This window comes from Vulpes lagopus, chromosome 8, assembly GCF_018345385.1.
Source record: "Vulpes lagopus strain Blue_001 chromosome 8, ASM1834538v1, whole genome shotgun sequence".
Lineage (NCBI taxonomy): Eukaryota > Metazoa > Chordata > Mammalia > Carnivora > Canidae > Vulpes > Vulpes lagopus.
The window spans coordinates 96,754,541-96,774,698 of NC_054831.1; the positions used below are offsets into that span (position 1 = coordinate 96,754,541).

General features: G+C 37.4%; 1 protein-coding gene across 1 annotated transcript in view; it reads right to left on the reverse strand.

The window, feature by feature from the left end:
- Positions 1 to 20,158, reverse strand: part of DEPDC1B (DEP domain containing 1B) — an 83,457-nt gene that overhangs the window by 31,435 nt on the left and 31,864 nt on the right. Inside the window, exons 3-7 of the mRNA XM_041766899.1 lie at positions 15,364 to 15,499; positions 10,914 to 11,041; positions 10,136 to 10,266; positions 7,662 to 7,709; positions 3,446 to 3,586 (exon numbers count right to left, since the gene is read on the reverse strand). Of these exons, the coding sequence (XP_041622833.1) occupies positions 3,446 to 3,586; positions 7,662 to 7,709; positions 10,136 to 10,266; positions 10,914 to 11,041; positions 15,364 to 15,499 (584 nt within the window). The remainder of the gene's footprint in view (positions 1 to 3,445; positions 3,587 to 7,661; positions 7,710 to 10,135; positions 10,267 to 10,913; positions 11,042 to 15,363; positions 15,500 to 20,158) is intronic.

Sequence of the window (20,158 nt, forward strand, 5' to 3'; positions counted from 1 at the left end):
GCCTAGCAAATAAACCTGCAGGAGCAGGCAAAAGGAATAAATGAGCAAAGGGAGTCACGTGAACTTGGCTTGGGAGTCCCAGAAGCAGTGGGAAACACTGGAGAGTTTGTAAATTGGAGTTCATGTTCCTGGAACACTTGCTCCTTCTAGTGGTGGCACTAGCTACACAAATGCAGCAGTTTACACTCATGGAAATTCAAGCCCAGAACTGCTAGATACTCAAATTTTTCTCTTCACAGATTCACAAATTCTTAGTGAATTTCCTGTTTCTTCAAGTTTGGCAATTAATTAAATTTTCTTTCTAAAAATAGCTCTCTAAAAGAGGTTAAACCAGATACATCTCTTAGATTTACCCCATAGATCACCAGTGTGGAAACTCAAATTATAATATGATAAAACCCACAAGTCACCCAACTATCCAAACACCATCCCCTGCCCTTTTGGGCTTCATACGTGTCCCTCTTTTTCTCGACATGACAAATTATGGCAAGCTACACAGCTCAATGGGTTCTAGGGTACATGTGGAGTGTGAGTGAAAGATGCTAGATTATCTCATTCACCCCATTTAAGAATCAGACAAATTATAATCTTAAAAAGAAACTGCCATTTTGGAAATGAAAATTAATTACTATACATAATCATGTTGTTAGGTCAGACTGCTGACCCAAATTAGATCATTTTTTCTGGGGATCCCTAGGTGGGTCAGCAGTTTAGCGCCTGCCTTTGGCCCAGGGTGTGATCCTGGAGTCCCGGGATCAAGTCCCACGTTGGGCTCCCAGCATGGAGCCTGCTTCTCCCTCTGCCTGTGTGTCTGCCTCTCTCTCTCTCTCTCTCTGTCTTTCTCTCTGTGTCTATTATGAATAAATAAAATCTTTTAAAAATTCATTTTTTCTATTGTAAGTAAAGAACAAGTCTTACATCTCCAAAAATATCTTTTTCTTTTTTTCCATAAGAACACTTAGATATTTTGCTTCAAGTAACAATGACTAAAGGCTCTCAAGGTCACAGGTTTTGCATCAAGCTAGCTTATTTCATTCTTAGAAGCAAAGGAATAAACCTCAAAAAATTCATTACTTAAACTGCAAATCATTTCCACTGAAAATGAAAATGTTATAGAATGTTTAGCTTCTATACAAAGTACGCTGATTATCTACTTTATTACTTACCTATCTAATGTCACCCTACTGCAATCCAAGTAAGTCAAAAGGTTTGAAGAATTGAATCAACTCCGTTGAGATTCAACTTATGTATCTGGTTTGTACATATCTATACATATTACCTTTTCCCACAGCCATTAACAGGATTGCTTTACTAGATCATCTTCGTTAATCATATAATGATCAAATTATGATAATCTTGAAGACTTTCTATTTCTTCTTTTACTACATAGGATCTAAAATATATGGTTTCCGATACAGAGTGTCTCAAACATGGTCACTTGAAAAGGACTGGAACAGGGAAGGTTAATAAATTTTGACTATCCTTACACATTAGTCTCTTCTTGCAAATATCTAACTGCCATAAATTCTCCATTTTGTCCATCCTTCTCCATCCTAAACCCTGTACAAGCAATATTTTAGAGGGTGACTGATTTGACATCAACTTGGAAATAATCAGCTTTAATTCCTAGCTGAGATCAAAACAAACAACTGTGGTAGAAGAGACCAGTGATGCCATAAACATAGCTGATTCAAATTGGAATTTGTTTTCTAAAAAAAAAAAAAAAAGTTCCAAGTATTGTGTTTCCAACCCAGATCACTTTTACAACAGAATGTTATGAAAATGGAAAATGAGAAGAAAACCTAAGAAGTAATTTTTAATCCAGTCTTTAGAATTCTTATTTTACCAGTGGTACAATGGCAGTAAATAGCTAAAGTGAGAATGGGCTCAATGAGTCCATATGCATATTAAACAGCAGAAAGTATCCATCATTAGGTGTGATATTCAAAAAGAGAGAAGCCCTCAATCCTCTTCGGTTGAACACAAAATACCAAGACCAACCCAGTGGTCTCAAACCCCACTAGCAGGCCTAATCCTTTCATCTGTTCCCAATATTAATCTCTTTAAAAACACACTCATTCTTATGCACATGATTTACAGTTGTTATATTTTGTTTCTTATTATCAAAAAGTCTACAGAATATTAAAATTTAAAGTACTATCAGGTAAGTTACTCAAATATTGCTGATACTTTATTTTATGAGGATGTCACTATGGTGGCACCCATACTTTCCAAGAAGAAAGTAAGATGGAAAGAGGAGAAAGGAAAAGAGAAGAGACGGGAAAGATAGCTAAACCCCACAATACTCAGCAATAAGAGTATGTGAGTTCCCACAAATTCACATAACAGAGCATGATAGCCACACAATGATTTGGTCATTAAAGCAAACTTTGTAACAATAAAACAATAATATTTATTGAACAATCACAATAGCCACAGGAAAATCTGATATCCAAGAAGAAAGGAACAATATCAAAAAGACCTAGAGCAATAATGTAGATTGTTTTTCCTTTCAGCCCTGCTTTTTTGACACCGTAAATTCTGAAGTACATAGATCTATGTGAAGAATAGGAACAAGTTTCAGAGAATGATAAAGTTACCATATTTATTTTCATGTCACAACTAACAAATAGTCCTACAAAAACCTATTCATTCTATGAAAAGAAATTAGATTTCTAAGTGAAAATACATCTCCCATACTTGACTGTTCATAAAGGCAAATCCAGAATAGTAGATTAACTCTGAACACTAAATGTCAAATTCACATTCTTCTCTACCACAGAAGTTGTACTTTTTTGTACAAAAATGACACATAGTATATTACTCTTTCTTAAGAAGTAAAAACTATTTGCCCTCATTTTGAGTTTCTTAACAGAGCTTAACCATTTTCTTTTCCTCCTTCATAGAAGAGGACTGCAACCGGCCAAGTACTTCAGTTTTTATTTCAAAAATGCTATGGAGGGGCACCTGGGTAATTCAGTCGGTTAAACATCTGCCTTCAGCTCTGGTCATGATCCTGGGGTCTTGGGATCAAGCCCTGCACCAGAGACCCTGCTTCTCCCCTCTGCCCCTCTCCCTGCTCATGCTTGCTCTTTCTCTTGCATTCTCTGTCTCTCTCTCTCTCTTTCAAATAAATAAATAAAATCTTAAAAACAAAAATAAAAATGCTATGGAAGTCAAGACAGTAGAAAGTGAAATGGAAAAAAGTCAGTAATACAGACACATGCTCGGGCACCTGGGGGTTCAGTGGTTGAGTGTCTCCCTTCAGCTCAGGTCATGATCCCGGTCCTGGGATCAAGTCCTACATCAGGCTCCCCACAGGGAGCCTGTTTCTCCCTCTACCTATGTCTCTGCCTCTCTGTGTGTCTCTCATGAATAAATAAATACAATCTTTAAAAATAAAATAAGTAAAACACAGGCACATGTTCATTATATTCCAACTTACCTAATACACTGACAAAGGCATCAAAAAGATGAAATGTAAGCAGAGGCTCTTTCAGGTGACCATAGTAATCTGCTATGGTTTTAAAGACATCTTTTTCAAATCCTAAATACATAGGCTGCTTCAAATCTGAACAATTAGGCCCTGTTAAAAAGAGAGACAGAAAAAGAAACATTAATGGGACAATCATTTCTAAGGATTAGTCTCTGTGCATATGTGTATAGTGTGTATAGATATCAAGAATAGATAAGTTTTCATGGGGAAAATTGAGGTTATATAAGTTGACATTATACATTTGCTTACACAAATATTCTTTATGTATAAATCAAAATCTAGTATAAAACAATGAGGAAAATCACTGGCTTACTTGCATTTTAAAAGAAACCCACTCTTTCTTTAACATCCTTCTGAAAGGCATTTTTATTAAATGTAGACAATGATTATTTTTCTTTGAAATATTCAATGTTTTCCTAGTCTTGACACAGTTGACCAAGATGATAATTAGCTCACCTATGTAATAGACAAGTTATAAAGCAATTTTCAAAGCTTTTCGTTATTTTATCATTGCTATATTATTAAATCCTAGAGTCAGAGCTGAGTTAATCAATTTCTACCTTCAATTAAACTATTTCAGACTAATAAGAACTTATACTCCTTTTCTTAAAGATAGTCTAAAAAGGAGATTTTACATTGTGTCCTGTAATTCATTCTGATTATAAAACACTCTATTTGCTCCCCAACCAACCTTCAAAAGACAGTGTATCAAGCAGAGCATGTTTCAAAGTTGGGGTAGCTATAAGAAGCCTGGAACAATGTGGTCCCAGCCATACCCTAAGCAGAAGAAAGGCAAAGATCCACTTGGATCTGGGGCCAAAGAGGAACAAGAAGAAATGCTTAGCTCTCTATAGATACGGCAGCAAATGCCCCCAGGAATCCACACACACACACACACCCCACAGATTTACACTGCCAAGTGGAGAGATAAACCAGACCTGCCTGTGCCTTGAGGGAAATGGCAAGTAGCCTCATGAGGAACAGTTTGGCCAGTCCTCTCAATTTCCACACAGCATGGGAGAAAGAAGAAAGGCAAGTGCACTGGCCAGTTCTGGGCCAGCAGAACACAAGACTAAACAACTAAGACACAAAGAGATCTCTACCCTCAGGGCAACAAATGGTAAGACCAGCAAAAGCTGAAAGAAAGCCTTTCTCCAGAATCACTGCAACAAAAGAGAAAAGATAAAACTAAAAAAAAACAAAAACAAAAAACAGTGAAACATTCTGGGCCTTCACATTTCTAGGTCAATGGGACAATGTGAAATTGGCTTTTTGTTGGCCTCCTTAAAACCCTCTTAACTTTTAATAATCTCTATACTTCTAAAATAACTTGTTTGACTAAAATAATTAAAATTATGGAAGATCTATAGTTGGTACCATGTTAACCTAGCAGCCAACACAGTCATTCATTCTTGCTTGCTTCCTTCTCTGAAATACCCCAAGCTTAGTCAATTGAAATAATTACCTTGATATATCTCAGCAAGCAATCCACATTGCCTTGAATTACTGCCCCCTCCAAGATAAGTATGTGGTTGATTGTAAGCAGTTATATCCCTTTATGAACATTTCATCTTTCCCGTTAAAAATTTACACAAACAAAACAAAACAAAAGTTTCTGTAAAAACACAAGTGCACAGTGGGCCCCATGAGAAGAGGTCTTATTTCTAAGACTTTTTTGTTTCTTAGTCATCATGAACTTCAGAATATCTCTTATACATATTATTCCTGACAGATCTTGGAAAAACATTGCCTGCATCCATTTTTTTTTTTTAAATTGAATCCTTGTAATCCTTGTAATGTATATGCTCAAAGAAGAAAAACACAGTTGGGGATCCCTGGGTGGCACAGCTGTTTAGCGCCTGCCTTTGGCCCAGGGCGCGGTCCTGGAGACCCGGGATCGAGTCCCGTGTCGGGCTCCCGGTGCATGAAGCCTGCTTCTCCCTCTGCCTGTGTCTCTGCCTCTCTCTCTCTCTCTCTCTCTCTCTCTCTGTGCGACTATCATAAATAAAAAATAAATAAATAAAAATTAAAAAATCTAAAAAAAAAAAAAAAGAAGAAGAAGAAAAACACAGTTAACATATTTTTGTATTTACTATCAGGCCATCATTCTGTGGCCAACCATGAGGCTGGCCAACAGGAAAGAACCCAGGCCTATGTACACATGGTCTTCCAATGGTCCTGCCAGAAAGAGGTGAGCAGCAAATTTACAGAAAAGGAGGCAAGAGGCCTTCAAAATACCCTATAAATGAGCCCGCCTATCCTTCCTGTTGTTCCCTATTAGATGACTATAATGGGAATCTAGACTCAAGAAGGATAAGGAAAAGGTCAAAGTAAATTTGGGAGGCCAACAAGAATTTGGAAAACTTATTATTATCCAAAACTATTCAAAGGACACCCTTGCCTTTGGTCACCTTTTTCCTTTGACACATAAACAAGCATTTTTATGAATATGCCAAACATCTGTAAAGCACTCACACTTGATCCATATAAGACATGTCCCTGTTCCCAAGAACTTCTACCTAATATAATACCATTTCATATACATGGAGAACATCACAAAGTTGCTCTTTACATCTTGCTCCTTCATTGTTACAAAATTCCAGTCATTCTAATATTCCTCCAGCAGTTTTTTGTGGCATTATGTTTACAACTCACTTGAGGGAAAAATTATACTCTTCACTACATTTTAATCACCATGGAAAAATCTGTATCACAACCACACCTTAGTACATATTACAGAACATACTGTAGCCCCTAGATTTGTTTTACTGGCTTCCTCTATTCTTTACCAGTTGATCAACTTCCAAATCCTTGGTTTGCCAGGAATTCAGAAATGGGTAATTTAACTTTGCATTTGTACCTTCTATCTCATCATTGCCAACTCTGGCCAAAGATGTAATTTAAATTTTATTTACTTCAAATGGTTGAGCAAGAAGAAAAAAGCACTCTCCCAGGCTAAAACTACTCTACATCTCAGAGGTTCCAAAATATTAGTCAGAAACCAATGAAAATTTAATAATTAAACACAGAAAACTTTGGGCTTCACACAAGCTAATAATTGATATTCATATTCAGAATGATAGTATGTAATCATTGTCCATATACTGAGATTACCTACAGTAAACTACATAGTTATCTTAATTTCATTCAATCAGACAAAACAGAATCAGACATTTCAATCAGACAAAACTAACACCAGCTCAATAAATCATTCAGAGTCTACTTATTCAAAATTTTATTACATCTATATCTATACATGTGAGCCCTATCCAAAAGGTATCTTTCTGAGGCCATCTTTGAGGATGAAAGGTCCCACAGACCAAACATCATCATTATTAGTCAGCCAAAATAACTAAAATTCCTCTCACTAAAATCACTTGTTTGGGTTAAGCCATTAACCATCCCCTCTCTGGGTTTAGCCCTCTAAAAAATCCCCAGAAAAATGGCAGTGTTAGTGAGATACTATAACAACACATTCTTTATGGCATCTATGATAGGCAACGAAGTGATATCTATGCCTACACAATGGACTGCCTACGCCTATGCAAATCCTCAGAGGGCCACCACAATCCAGGCCCCATCACCTTATATCCAATTACTGAAAGATGCCTTCATGTTTCTCTGCACACACGTTCTCCTGCTTCCAAATCATCCTGCTTATCAGTCAGACTAGTCTTCCAAAACATTGCTTCCCCACTTAAACTGGTGCTCTATAAAAGGCCAATAGTAGATAGGATCTGCTGAGCAAACTGAGATTTAAATACACGGCATACTCAGGAATATATGTTTTACAAGCTTTATACATAAATACAAGCCTTATAAATAAAAATGTATAAATTGTTAACAGGCAGCTATCTGCAAAATATTATATTCAATATAACTGATTTTTCTTGACTGTGATGAAACAGAAGTAATTTGGACTTTATCTGTAGTGTGATTATATTCACCAGAAAAGAGAAGCACAAAATTCCTTTAAAAATATTCCATAACTCAGCCCTTTCACTAAGTCGCAAATTCATCACTAAAAGCACACTAGTCCCAAAATAATTAACTGCCAGTCTCACAGGTGTCAAATCAATGTTCAGGCCATTGAACAAAAATATTTTCTAATTCAGGGCACTAATTTCTGTTAATCTTATAAAACTGGAGGATAATTAGTACTTACAATTTGCCAAACACTTCATAGCTGACAGTACCCAATGAGGAAGTTCTTCTGCAGAGAAATGAAAATAAAAAGATATTTTATCCAGCTGCGTATAACTAAAGGAATTATATACATACATAGTATCATAAGAGTGTATAACCTGTCCAAATAATAAGAAACATATCTGCCAATCACACATCTCAAATCACTTATTAATATAGCAGAATGTTTAACAATTGGAAAGTTTTCTATCAGCCACAGTGTCACATGTGCTCGTACAAATGCCTGCCCACAAATTGCTCTAAGGACAAGATGCACTTCTTAAAGCTTTGGTGAAAAGGAGAAATTTGATAGTTCATCCCAAAGAAACAAACTAATCAGTTATCTTAAGAATTAAAGAAGGAAAAGAAAAAAACAGAAAAAGCAAACATATTAGTTATCAACTATATTTGTGAATTCAGTTCACCAAACACTTAAAAAAGGGAGGAGGGTAAATTCTGTATGTCCATTGTCCAATATAACTGTCCTTTTGCATGTTTCAATTTTCAAAATGTTTTAGGGGAAGGAAGTTCCACTGACATACTGATATAGGCTATTAGTTCTTAGACGGCCTTAAAATAATAATTGTTAACATTGCTACAAAAAATCCCAGCTGAGCCTTTCTTCCTTGGTTTCTCCCCTCCTGGTTCTGACACAGATATATAATGAGATGGACCAGCACTCATGCTTCCACTTCTCCATCTTCTTCACTTTGTGAAAAACTGGAAAGACACTGGTTGAACTATGTCAGATCTAATGAACCTGAGCCTTGTGGAAGCATCCTTCTTTCTGAAGAACTTGATAAGACAAAAGACGACTGATTATCTAAATGGTAAGTAAAAGTATTAATGTTTGCTGTGCTCAAAGAATGTGGAAGGATTTTAGATGTATTTCAAAGGCAATAACCCCAGGGGATCCCTGGGTGGCGCAGCGGTTTAGCGCCTGCCTTTGGCCCAGGGCGCGATCCTGGAGACCCAGGATCGAATCCCACGTCGGGCTCCCGGTGCATGGAGCCTGCTTCTCCCTCTGCCTGTGTCTCTGCCTCTCTCTCTCTCTCTCTCTCTCTCTCTCTCTCTCTCTCTGTGACTATCATAAATAAATTTAAAAAATTAAAAAAAAAAAAGGCAATAACCCCATTATTCTATGTAATTTAATTTTATATGTTGATATTAACCTACAACTCACAAAGTCATGAATTTGTTTCCTGATGTCCTCCATTCCAGATACAGACACTACATAAAAGACCAGCTGTTGGGATCCCTGGGTGGCGCAGCGGTTTGGCGCCTGCCTTTGGCCCAGGGTGCGATCCTGGAGACCGGACCGAATCCCACGTCAGGCTCCCGGTGCATGGAGCCTGCTTCTCCCTCTGCCTATGTCTCTGCCTCTCTCTCTCTCTGTGTGTGTGTGACTATCATAAATAAATAAAAATTTAAAAAAAAAAAAAAAAGACCAGGTGTTTCAAGTTTCAAAGACACATTCTGCTCCTGTCAGGAATCAGGGCCTAGAAAAACCTCCTCCCCTCTCACAGCTGCTCAGGCTCCTTCTGGTAGAGTTCTATCTTGCTGCCCAGGAGCCTCCAGACCTAAATTTAATAATAACTTATAAAAAATCCAAAAGTACTATAGCATATTCCCACATCCAATGGTCATTCTAGCTCCAGCTCTCCCCAGGATCAAGGGTTGGAAGTATTTACAAAAGAACCATTCAAAAGCCATCCAATTCTGGCCCATCCCCAATTCAAGAGAAGAAAACTTTAAAACCCATTCAGGGATTCTGGACCACTACAAGTAGGTACCATATCACTATTTTTCCAAATTAAAAAAAAAAAAAAAAAACAGGATAGGCAGCTGCTAAATGTCTTTTTTTTCCTGATTTGTAAACTGGGAGAAAAGGTATAAAAAAAAATTAAAGCATCTTCAGCATTTAAAGGGCTACCTTTTTTTATCAATAAGAATAAAAAAGGACCTAAACCAAGACTCTCCCAGAAAATCTACCACAGAGACACTATAACGTAAAAAAAGGTCAGTGAGAACCAAAAATCAGTCAGACCCACTTGAAACCTAAAATCAATCTCTAAGGCCCAGTCAGTGGCAAACTAACTCAAGTATTAGGTTAGGTCTTTTTTTTTTTTTTTTTTAGGTTAGGTCTTAAACTTACTTTTCAGGGATTTTCCGTGAATGATAAAGAACTACTTAATGCCCTATATATAGCTAACACTGAACTAGCCTCTGGATGGACTGTGCTGAGGCTTTGAGTCCTGGATATTCACCTTTCCTTGTCACTTCCTTAATCCACATAATTATTTAAAAGATACGAGGAAGTGAGACACCACTATGAATACTGAGGGGATACATTTATTGAGGATTTAGGGAAGGATCAAAAGAAAAGCTGATGGGACTGTGCAGCCAACATAGTGGGTCAAAATAGGACCACTAGAATGGTTTTTAGGCACTTACTTGACTTGTCATCAAGGATGACAACTCCCTGCTTGCTCACACTGTACACATTATGGATGATGAACTTGGAGTTGACCAGTTTAATGTCTAAGACTTCTTCCAAAGAATCCAGGCCAAGAACTTTCTGTAAGCTGGAAAGATACATGATAATTAAGTACTTAAAAAAAAAAAATCAACATTACCCAAAAACTTGACATGTAAAAGATCAATCTTTAAAATGTGTTGTTTTCATGCATTTCATCCAATCTTTGGCAAAAAGGCTAGAAATTGAATATGATGAAACAAATTTAAAAGATCCTTTGGCTATTAACAGATTGCCTCACTAATTTAATAACATAATGCTTCGATGCCAAGAAATATATTTCATAAGTAAAGATATAAAAAACGAAAGCCAGCTTATCCAGTGATGAGAAACTGCTACTAGTATGTCTGTGAAAGGGAAAAAAAACCTTCTATATAACATCATTTACTTTAATTATCCATTGTATGCCAAATATCTAGGAGATCAAACTTACCACTGTGTTTCATTAAACATAAAGCTTCAGTGTTATAGGAAGTTTAAGAACTTTGAAGTTTCTATTCTTAGCTATTCTATAAATGACGGTAGAAAATTTCCAGAATTTAGTTAAATTATGTTTGCCAAGCAGCACAGCTGCAAATAATACAAAGATTTTAATACATAATTTCAGAAAATCAAATATGCAGAGAGTAGTAGAGGAGCAAAATTGAAAAAGAAAAGAGAACACTGAAAGTTCTCATTAATATCAACTGCACATACTACGATAATGTCATAGACTTCCATATCTCTTCGACATTGGCCTCTGTCAGCTGTCTGCGGTAGACAAGACGGCAAGCTGGCACCTCTCCAATAGCAATACTGTGACGCTTATACCACATCTCAGAGTTCTATTTGGAGGGAGGACAGAAAGAAAGAAGAAATATTTCAATAGACAAGACTATGATTTTACCAGAAATTTCTTTGGCTTGGTTATTTGTAGCTTGATTTAAAATAATAACTAGAAATATAAACTAACTTTCTTTGCATAGACTACCAAGAAGTAAGGTATAACTCTGAAGGATCAGGTCACATTTTAAGTGAGTATTTATAAATTACAAAAGAACTATGGCAATTAGCATGACATTGACTATTTCTTTCCTGTGGGAATTCCAACTCATCAATGAAGTAGCCATGAAATAAAATTCAGAATTAAGTCAAAGGATATCCACCAATATTCATACGCTGTCCAAACTGATTGTTTGAAACAAACTTAAAGTCTGTTACTTTCAAGAAGTCTCCACTTTTGATAAGCAAAGATCAAATAAGTACAATGTTGAAGAGTAGACCCAGATGTTAGGCAACTGCAGAGGGCAGGAAAAACAAGAGCTCCACAGGACAACTGGAGATAGTAAGGAGAAAAACTACAGCTCAGAAAGGTTAAATAATATGCTCAAAGTCACACAGATTCACCAGTTCAAAATTCTCAGTATCTCCTTTCTCATATTTAGGCTACTAGACATTTGATTCTTAAAACTTCCTTTTTGTAATCACAGAAACTTTGAAGTTTTAGAGGAAAAATACTTAAGAAATTATTTACAAAGATTTTCTGTAATATTTTTACAAAAGTATCATGATAGAAAAATCTTATAAATTTGGAAAAACAGCCAGAAAGATTCTGTTCTTGCAGAATTACTCAATTACAAAAGAAAGTCAAAACCCATGTGGATTTGTGAATTTTGTTTAAAGTATCTAAATTAGGTGTTCATTTTTGAAGACAGGCATATAAATGATTGCATTTGCCTAGCAAAACTGCTTCCAAAAATAATTTTAAAGAAATAGCATGGGGCCACCTGAGTTCAGCATCCAATTCTTGGTTTGGGCTCAGTTCATAATGCCAGAGTTGTGAGATCAAGCTCTGCATTGGAATCTGTGTTGGGCGCAGGATCTGCTTGAGATTCTTCTCTCCCTCTCCTTCTACGCCTCCTGCCCTATGCTCACACACTCTCTCTCTCTTTCAATAAATAAAAAAATTTTTTTAAAGAAAGAAACACCATGGATATATTCAACTATTTATCTGTAAACATATTGCTCATTACAACTGTTTACTAAAAAACTGGAAACACAGTATATACCTGACAGTAAAATACTAGATAAATAAAATATATTACTTTTATATTAGATAATATGCAGATATTGAAAAATGATGTCAAATATCTAATAACATAAAAAAGCTAAGCACATTGTGAAGAACATGGGCTATGAAAAGCTCAACATGGTCTCATTTTTGTGTTAAAAATTTGTGTGGTAAAAAGGATACACCACATAAATGTTAATATCAATTTTCTCTGGATGATATCATGAGTATTTTATTTTCCTTTGTTTCTGCCTAAAAACAATTCTATTAAATAAATGTGTAACATCAATAGTAATTAACAGTTACTGAACACCTGTGTGCCAACCACGACTCTAAGCACTCTATAGGTATGACCTCACTTGATTCTAACAAGCCTACCCCAGAGGGTACTATTACCATCTCAGTTTCACCATTAAGAAAAATTTTATTAATTTATTGAGAGAGAGTGTGTAAGCATAGGGCAGGAGGGGTAGAAGGAGAGGAAGAGAAAAATCTCAAGCAGACCAGACCCTGTGCCCAACACAGATTCCGATGCAGAGCTTGATCTCACAACTCTGAGATTATGAACTGAGCCCAAACCAAAAACAAACAAACAAACAAACAAACAAAAAAAAAAAAAAAAAAACAGAAACAAGCCCAAATAACTGGTAAATGTAGGAATCAAGATCCAAACCCAGTAGTCCAATATCTTACTTTCCACACTGTACTGCCCCTCAACAAGCACAAGTTTTATTTTATTATCATATATTTTTTATTTGTATAAATGGTGAAGCAAGATAAAAGACAGAATAAAACAAAAACAAAAACCAACAAGCAAAGAGGAAGCAAAGACAGAAACCGGGAAAGTAGAACAGAAAAAAATGAATGATGAGCTCAAGTTCTTTAAGAAAAATTGTTTCTTTTTTTTAATATTTTATTTATTTATTTGAGAAAGAAAGCGAGAGAGAGAGAGAGAGAGAGAGAATGAATGAGCTGGGAGAGGGGCAGAGTAGAAGCAGACTCCCTGCTGAGCAGGGAGCCCAATGCAGGACTCGATCCTGGGACTCCAGGATCATGATCTGAGCCGAAAGCAGACACCCAACCGACTGAAAAAAGGAAATCAGGGGCACCTGTGGGTGGCTCAGCAGTTGAGCGTCTTTCTTTGGCTCAGGTCGTGACCTTGGGGTCCTGGGATGGAGTCGCCTATCGGGCTCCCTGCAGGGAGCCTGCTTCTCCCGCTGCCTATGTCTCTGCTTCTCTCTCTCTCTCTCTCTCTCTCTCTCTCACGAATAAATAAATAAAAATCTTAAAAAAAAAAAAAAAAAGAAAAATGTCTGTTGAATAACCACTCTATCAATGGGAACATGCTAGATGTTGAAATGAAAATGTTCAAAAAAAATTTATCTGATCTCATGCAACTTACATTTTAACTTTCTCTAGACAGGAACTATCAACTAGGCCTTCATTAAGTACTCCTCATTAGGAATGAATTAAAAGTTCTCAAATACCCAAAGTATTTCCACTTTGTTTTCTAATTATCTATTTTTGTACTGTATGCTTCACTAGACTATGAGCCTTTTTAGAGTTAAAACTGTATCACATATTACTGTATCCATGGAGCCTAACAAAATACATGGTACGCAGCAGACACCCAATAAATATTTGTTGAATGACTAAATTAATGATTTCCAAATATTATCTTGCCTTTAAGTTCCAGGATCATTATCTCCATCTGCCTATGAGACACCTCCATTTAATACAAACCATGTTTATCATCAAACATACTTAAAACCAAATTCATCACTGTCCTGACAAACCCATAAGCCTTTACGGAGTCTCTATTTCTGTCCTGGTGTCATTCTTTTTCCTGAATTATCTTTGAAAAAATTGGGACGCCTGGGTGGCAAGCAGTTGAGTGTCTGCCTTCGGCTCAGGGCATGATCCTGGGGTCCCAGGATCAAGTCCCACATCAGGCTGCTCTCCTGCAGGGAGCCTCCTTCTCCCCCTGCCTGTGTCTCTGCCTCTCTCTCTCTGTGTGTCTCTCATGAATAAATAAATAAAATCTTAAAAAAAAAAAAAAAAGCCTAAGCTTCTTAACTATTATTCTTTTCAAAGAGAGAATACAATCTCTTCAGGAAAAAAAAAAAAAAAAAAAAAAAGGTTTTTCTTTTAATTAAATTGCCTAAAATGTTTACATCACATCTCTGCAAATAAGTATGAATTGGACATCTATTAGACCATATTAACTTAAAAAAATTTTGTGAGTACAATTCTGAAAAAGTGCCATATAAAAGTTCTTCTCGGGGATCCCTGGGTGGCACAGCGGTTTGGCGCCTGCCTTTGGCCCAGGGCGCGATCCTGGAGACCCGGGATCGAATCCCACGTCGGGCTCCCGGTGCATGGAGCCTGCTTCTCCCTCTGCCTGTGTCTCTGGCTCTGTCTCTCCTTCTATCTCTCAAGAATAAATAAATAAAATCTTTAAAAAAAAAAAAAAAAAAAAAAAAAAAAAGTTCTTCTCTGTTTTATTTTTTAACATTGTCTCAATCATAGTAGCCTTCTACTGAGAATACTTTTAAGAAAAAGTATGCAAAAAAATTATAGTCTATTCTACAATAAGCTTATTAGTTTTTTTCCAAAACTAGCAGAATCTACCGTTGTTCATCTATTAGGGATCATTCCACAATACTTCACACCCTAACCTTCTTACTTTCAACTGCTAATACTTAGAACAAAATTCAAGAGTACACAAAGAGAGAAAAGGGTAACTTCTAGAACACAGGAGAAAAGGAGATTATATAAGGGAGTTGCCACAGAAACCTGCTTGGTCTGAACCTATGAAAATAGCTACTATGTATTTGGTCAAAATGTCAACAGGCAAGAGAGAAAGAGGCCAACAGCTAATCTTTCTCTGTTACTGTTCTCTCAGCTGTTGACACATAAGCTAGTGTTTTAAAGTACTTTTAGACCACTGTTCATAAAAAGAAGTAGACTAAGGCTGGTGGTTCACAGATCACTTCCTACTTCTGGCTGCTGTAGCCTCACCCCGAGCCACCGTCACTACCACCACCCTCCCACTCTACATCCACCTCCCTGCCCATCTTTTAATAACACACTTACCATCACAACTGGCCTTACTGGGATGTTCTCCTGTGAAGTGCTCTGTGGGGGGTCATTCCATTCGGGAAATTTAATAACATCCTTTTGGTATGCAGGCTTCTTTGGATATGGTTTCAGGGGTGAAGAAGGAGGAAATCTAAAAACCAAGAAGGAAATCTTTATTACTGCTGTCAATGGGAGACATAGGGGTATTTTAACAATAGTTCTCATTTCTTGTATCCTTGAGAATTTATGTAATAATTCCAAACTTCAGATAATAAATGAGGTCATACTCAATCAAATTATCACGTATGGCTTACTGTACCCAACATGGGATTTTTTTTCAATGTTCATTCATTACGGCTATCATAAACATTTATGAAGAAAAACAGGAATCGAACATGTGACACATTATGAAATAAATAAAATTTGTTCTCTTATCAAATGATTTTCATGATTAAAGATGTTCTTCATGGGCTGCTAAAGTAATATCCATTTCTTTCACCCAGCTTGAAATCCTTACCACCTCGCAACTCTCTCCAGAATTTATAGATGGTACATATATAAATAGAACTTATGGACAGATGAATTCTCTGTGATACTTGCTGAGAAAGAATATATTGGCACAAGACTCTTACAGCCTAATATTCATTTTTATAACTAATTCAGGTATAGATTAATCCTCTTTCCTTTGTATATGGAACACTTCACTTAGAGGAGGGGAAAGCTACCCAATGTCCTTCTTTGCCTTTTTATACGCTTCTCTGTCCCTATCTCTCCAAGACATTGGCAGCATCACTCCCTGGACTAACACAGAGAAGCCTAAGTACAATCTAACTCTCTTTAAGCTAGTCTAGACCATATCTGATAAAGAGTAACAGAAAAGTAGTTAAATACAAATTTTCTTCAGAGGAGCTTTTTCTGTTTGTTAGAAAGAGAGATTGCATTGCCTTGAAAGAGTAACACAAGAATTCTTTTTTTTTTTTTTTTTTTTTTTAAGATTCATGAGAGAGAGGCAGAGATACAGACAGAGGGAGAAGCAGGCTCCATGCAGAAAGCCCGATGTGAGACTTGATCCCAGGACTCCCGGATCACACCCTGAGCCGAATGCAGACACTCAATTGCTGAGCCACCCACGTGTCCCAAGAACTCTCCTTCTTAACGTTGACATGGAAGTCAGGAGGTAGTTTACTTTTTATTTATTTAAGCCAAAACAAAGGTTTAAAATCTTATCCATGATACCCACAGGAAAAATAATTCAAATAAACAATAAAGATCTTATTCTTAAGGAAAATGCATAGAGATATAAAGAATTTTTAAATGTCTATAGTTTACCAAAAAAAAGTCTGTATTGAGGTGAATCAGAAGAATCACAAATAATAAGCACTACAGAGGAATATTTCAAGAATAGTCACAAGAGACTTGAAAAAGGATGGCTAATGAAATTAAGTTGAGTTTCATCTTCTCTGAAAAGAATATCCAATAACTACACTTTATTTGAAAAGTCAGTGAGAAAAGAAAATGAAATTAAATTGAGTTAAAGATAAATAAACTGAAAGACAGCTTAAATTTTTTAATCAAGTTATCTCCAAGGCAGTTATTTCCAAACAATTCCAAAATACAAATTAAATAAATCTCCAAAGCCAGTGAAAGTTACTCTGACTCTTAAGTGAAGGCTGACTTGCAGAAGTCCGATCCTATTGCTAAGAAGCCAACAATCACAAAAAAGTCCTACTGCCCTACTGCCAACCAAAGTATATAGCACGTGTGCACACTCAGGTACACACACACACACTCTCACATTTACACACACATATAATGTTACAAACATGTCCAGGGAGTTCACAGGTCACCCATCTTTCAGTTCCTTAAAAATTAAACACCATCCCTACCCCTCACCCCACCATTAATACCCACTGCTTACCGTCCCAACTCCTTCAACTTAAGTGTGAAAATATGACCTGAGTTCCAGCCCTAATTCTCTCACCAACAGTCTGTGTTGTCTTCTGGCAAGTAACAGTGTGTCTCAGTTAAAGTTTATTCATTTGTCCAATAAGGATGACCCCATAAATGTTCTCCTGGGTTCAAAATGTGTTTCCTGTATTCCCACACCCAGAAACAATTAATACCTTCCAAAAACCAAAGTGGTAGTTCTCATGTGGAGAACTGTGATAGGAGAGCTACCAGGGAGCCACATTCTTCCTTCACCCTGGGAAGATGAGATCTCTGCCATAATATCTGCAGCTGTCACAGCAGGTGTGGGATCTTTAGGGCAATCTGGCCAAAGATGAAAATGCAGCAGAGCTCCCCCTCATGGACTTCTTTTACTGCGTGCACTGAGAGTTTTCCCTGTAATTTTAAGACTCCAATTATGTCATCTCAGGCTTCAAAGCCTGTCACAGATGACCTAATCCAAATGTCACATTTTTCACTTGGGGAAATGAAGCCCCAAAAGAGGAAAGCAAACTTACTGAAAGCCTCACAACGAACAGGCCGAGAGAACAAACCATCTTGCATCAAAGATTTGCAAGCCCTATTTATTTAATAGGGACATTACAAAACTTTATTGAAAGACACTAATGATGTAAATTGATAGATATATTAAATAAGAAGATTCAATACCCATATTCAACAGTAAAATGTCAATGTCAATACTCCTCATGAAGATAGATACTTACGAAGAAATTCTGATCAAAATAAAAAGTTTCCTGTGTTATGCTGAGTGAAATAAGTCAATCGGAGAAGGACAAACATTATATGGTCTCATTCATTTGGGGAATATAAATAATAGTGAAAGAGAATAAAGGGGAAAGGAGAAAAAAATAAGTGGGAAATATCAGAAAGGGAGACAGAACATGGAAGACTCCTAACTCTGGGAAACGAACTAGGGGTGGTGGAAGGGGAGGAGGGCGGGGAGTGGGGGTGACGGGGTGCTGGGCACTGAGGTGGGCACTTGACGGGATGAGCACTGGGTGTTATTCTGTATGTTGGCAAATTGAACACCAATAAAAAATAAATTTATTATTAAAAAAAAAGTTTCCTATGAAACATGATAAACTGACTGTAAAATGTATATGGAAATGCAAGAGGCCAACAACAATCAAGACATTCTTGGGCAGTCCCAGTGGCCCAGCGGTTTAGCGCTGCCTTCAGCCCGGAGTGTGATCCAGGAGACCCGGGATCAAGTCCCACGTCGGGCTCCCTGCGTGGAGCCTGCTTCTCCTTCTGCCTGTGTCTCTGCCTCTCTCTCTCTCTCTCTCTCTCTCTGTCTGTCATGAATGAATTAATTTTTTAAAAAAGACATTCTTAAAGAAGAAAAACAAAGTGAAAAAAAAAAAAAAAAGAAAGAAAAACAAAGTGAGGTGACTTTCCCTACCAGCTACCAAGGCTATTTAAGATAACACAGTCGGGCAGCACTGATGGCAAAGACCATGGACTCTCAGCTTCAACATCACTGACATTTTGGGCTGGATAATTCTTACCGTGTGGAGCTGTCCCATGTACTGTGAGTTGTCCGGCAGCATCTCTGGCCTCCATCCACTGGATGCTAATAGGACACCCTCCCACGTGAGATAACCAAAAATATTTCCAGACACTGTCCCCTAAAAAATGATTCCCAGGTGAACATCATGGGTCTAGACAGACAATCTAAAACAAACATACATATTTATTTAGAAACCTGATTTACAAGAGAAGAGATATTACAGATCAATAAGAAAGTATGGACTGTCCAACTGGTTATCCCTTTGGGAAATGTGAAATTGCATCCCTGCTGCAGAGTGTACTTCCAAAGATGTTTTACAAAGGCACTTCCCATCCACATGGTCTTTTGCAAGTGATCTTGCCACTACCCTATCAAGAGGTACTCTGAGTGTGTTTCTCTATTCTTTTGAGTCTGGGTGATCCCACTCCAACTGCTTTGGTAACTAGAAGATGGTAGGAATGAGACAGCTCTTAACTGGCCTGGAACGCCCTTCCTGTCTCATAGAACTCCCAGGCTCATTGCCAAGCTCTTAGAAACCAGCCATCAGGTACAAAAGGGCCACGCCCCTGAGAGCAGCATACTGAGAGGTGCCTAAGCAACAAAAAGAGGCCATGGGAGATGAGACACTGCTCGGAAGGAAACTGAGGTCAAGGAGCACTGCAGCTCCAGACTTGGGCATGTAGAAGTCATCCTGGAAGTGGATTTTCCAGCCTCAACAGCCCCAGGCAATGTCCAGCTAATACTCCCCCCCAAATTATGTAAAAATAACAATGATTGTTTTAAGCCACTGTGTTTGGGCATAGTTTTGTTACACAACAACAGAAAAGCAGAATAGAAATTTGTGGCATTTCTATCAGGACAGGCTGTCAGTGGAGGCCTGGAGAGCTCAGGAAGACATGTTAGGGGAGCCTAGAACAAATGTCAGGAAGTGGTGGTTGGAGGCCATAAAGACCCATGTTGCATAGTAGCACCAATTTCAGTCAAAACTGTCACCTGCAGCAACATGAAAAGTACAAAAAAGGTGGATGTGGAGAAGGAGTTCTCCAGGATGAATGTTGAAAGTGCCGGCTGGTTTCTTTTAGCCTTGATAACAAGGTATGGATAGAGATAAACTGAAGAAGGACTGCTTCAATTTTGAAGCAGAATTTAGAAGAAATTCAAAGGACCCATGACTTGTTTCAAAAACAAAACTATTTATCATCCCCAAACTCCCCCAACAAAAGATTATTTTTTTTATTCATGAGAGATATAGAGAGAGAAACAGAGAGAGAGAGAGGCAGAGACAGAGGGAGAAGCAGGCTCCATGCAGGGAGGCTGACGTGGGACTCGATC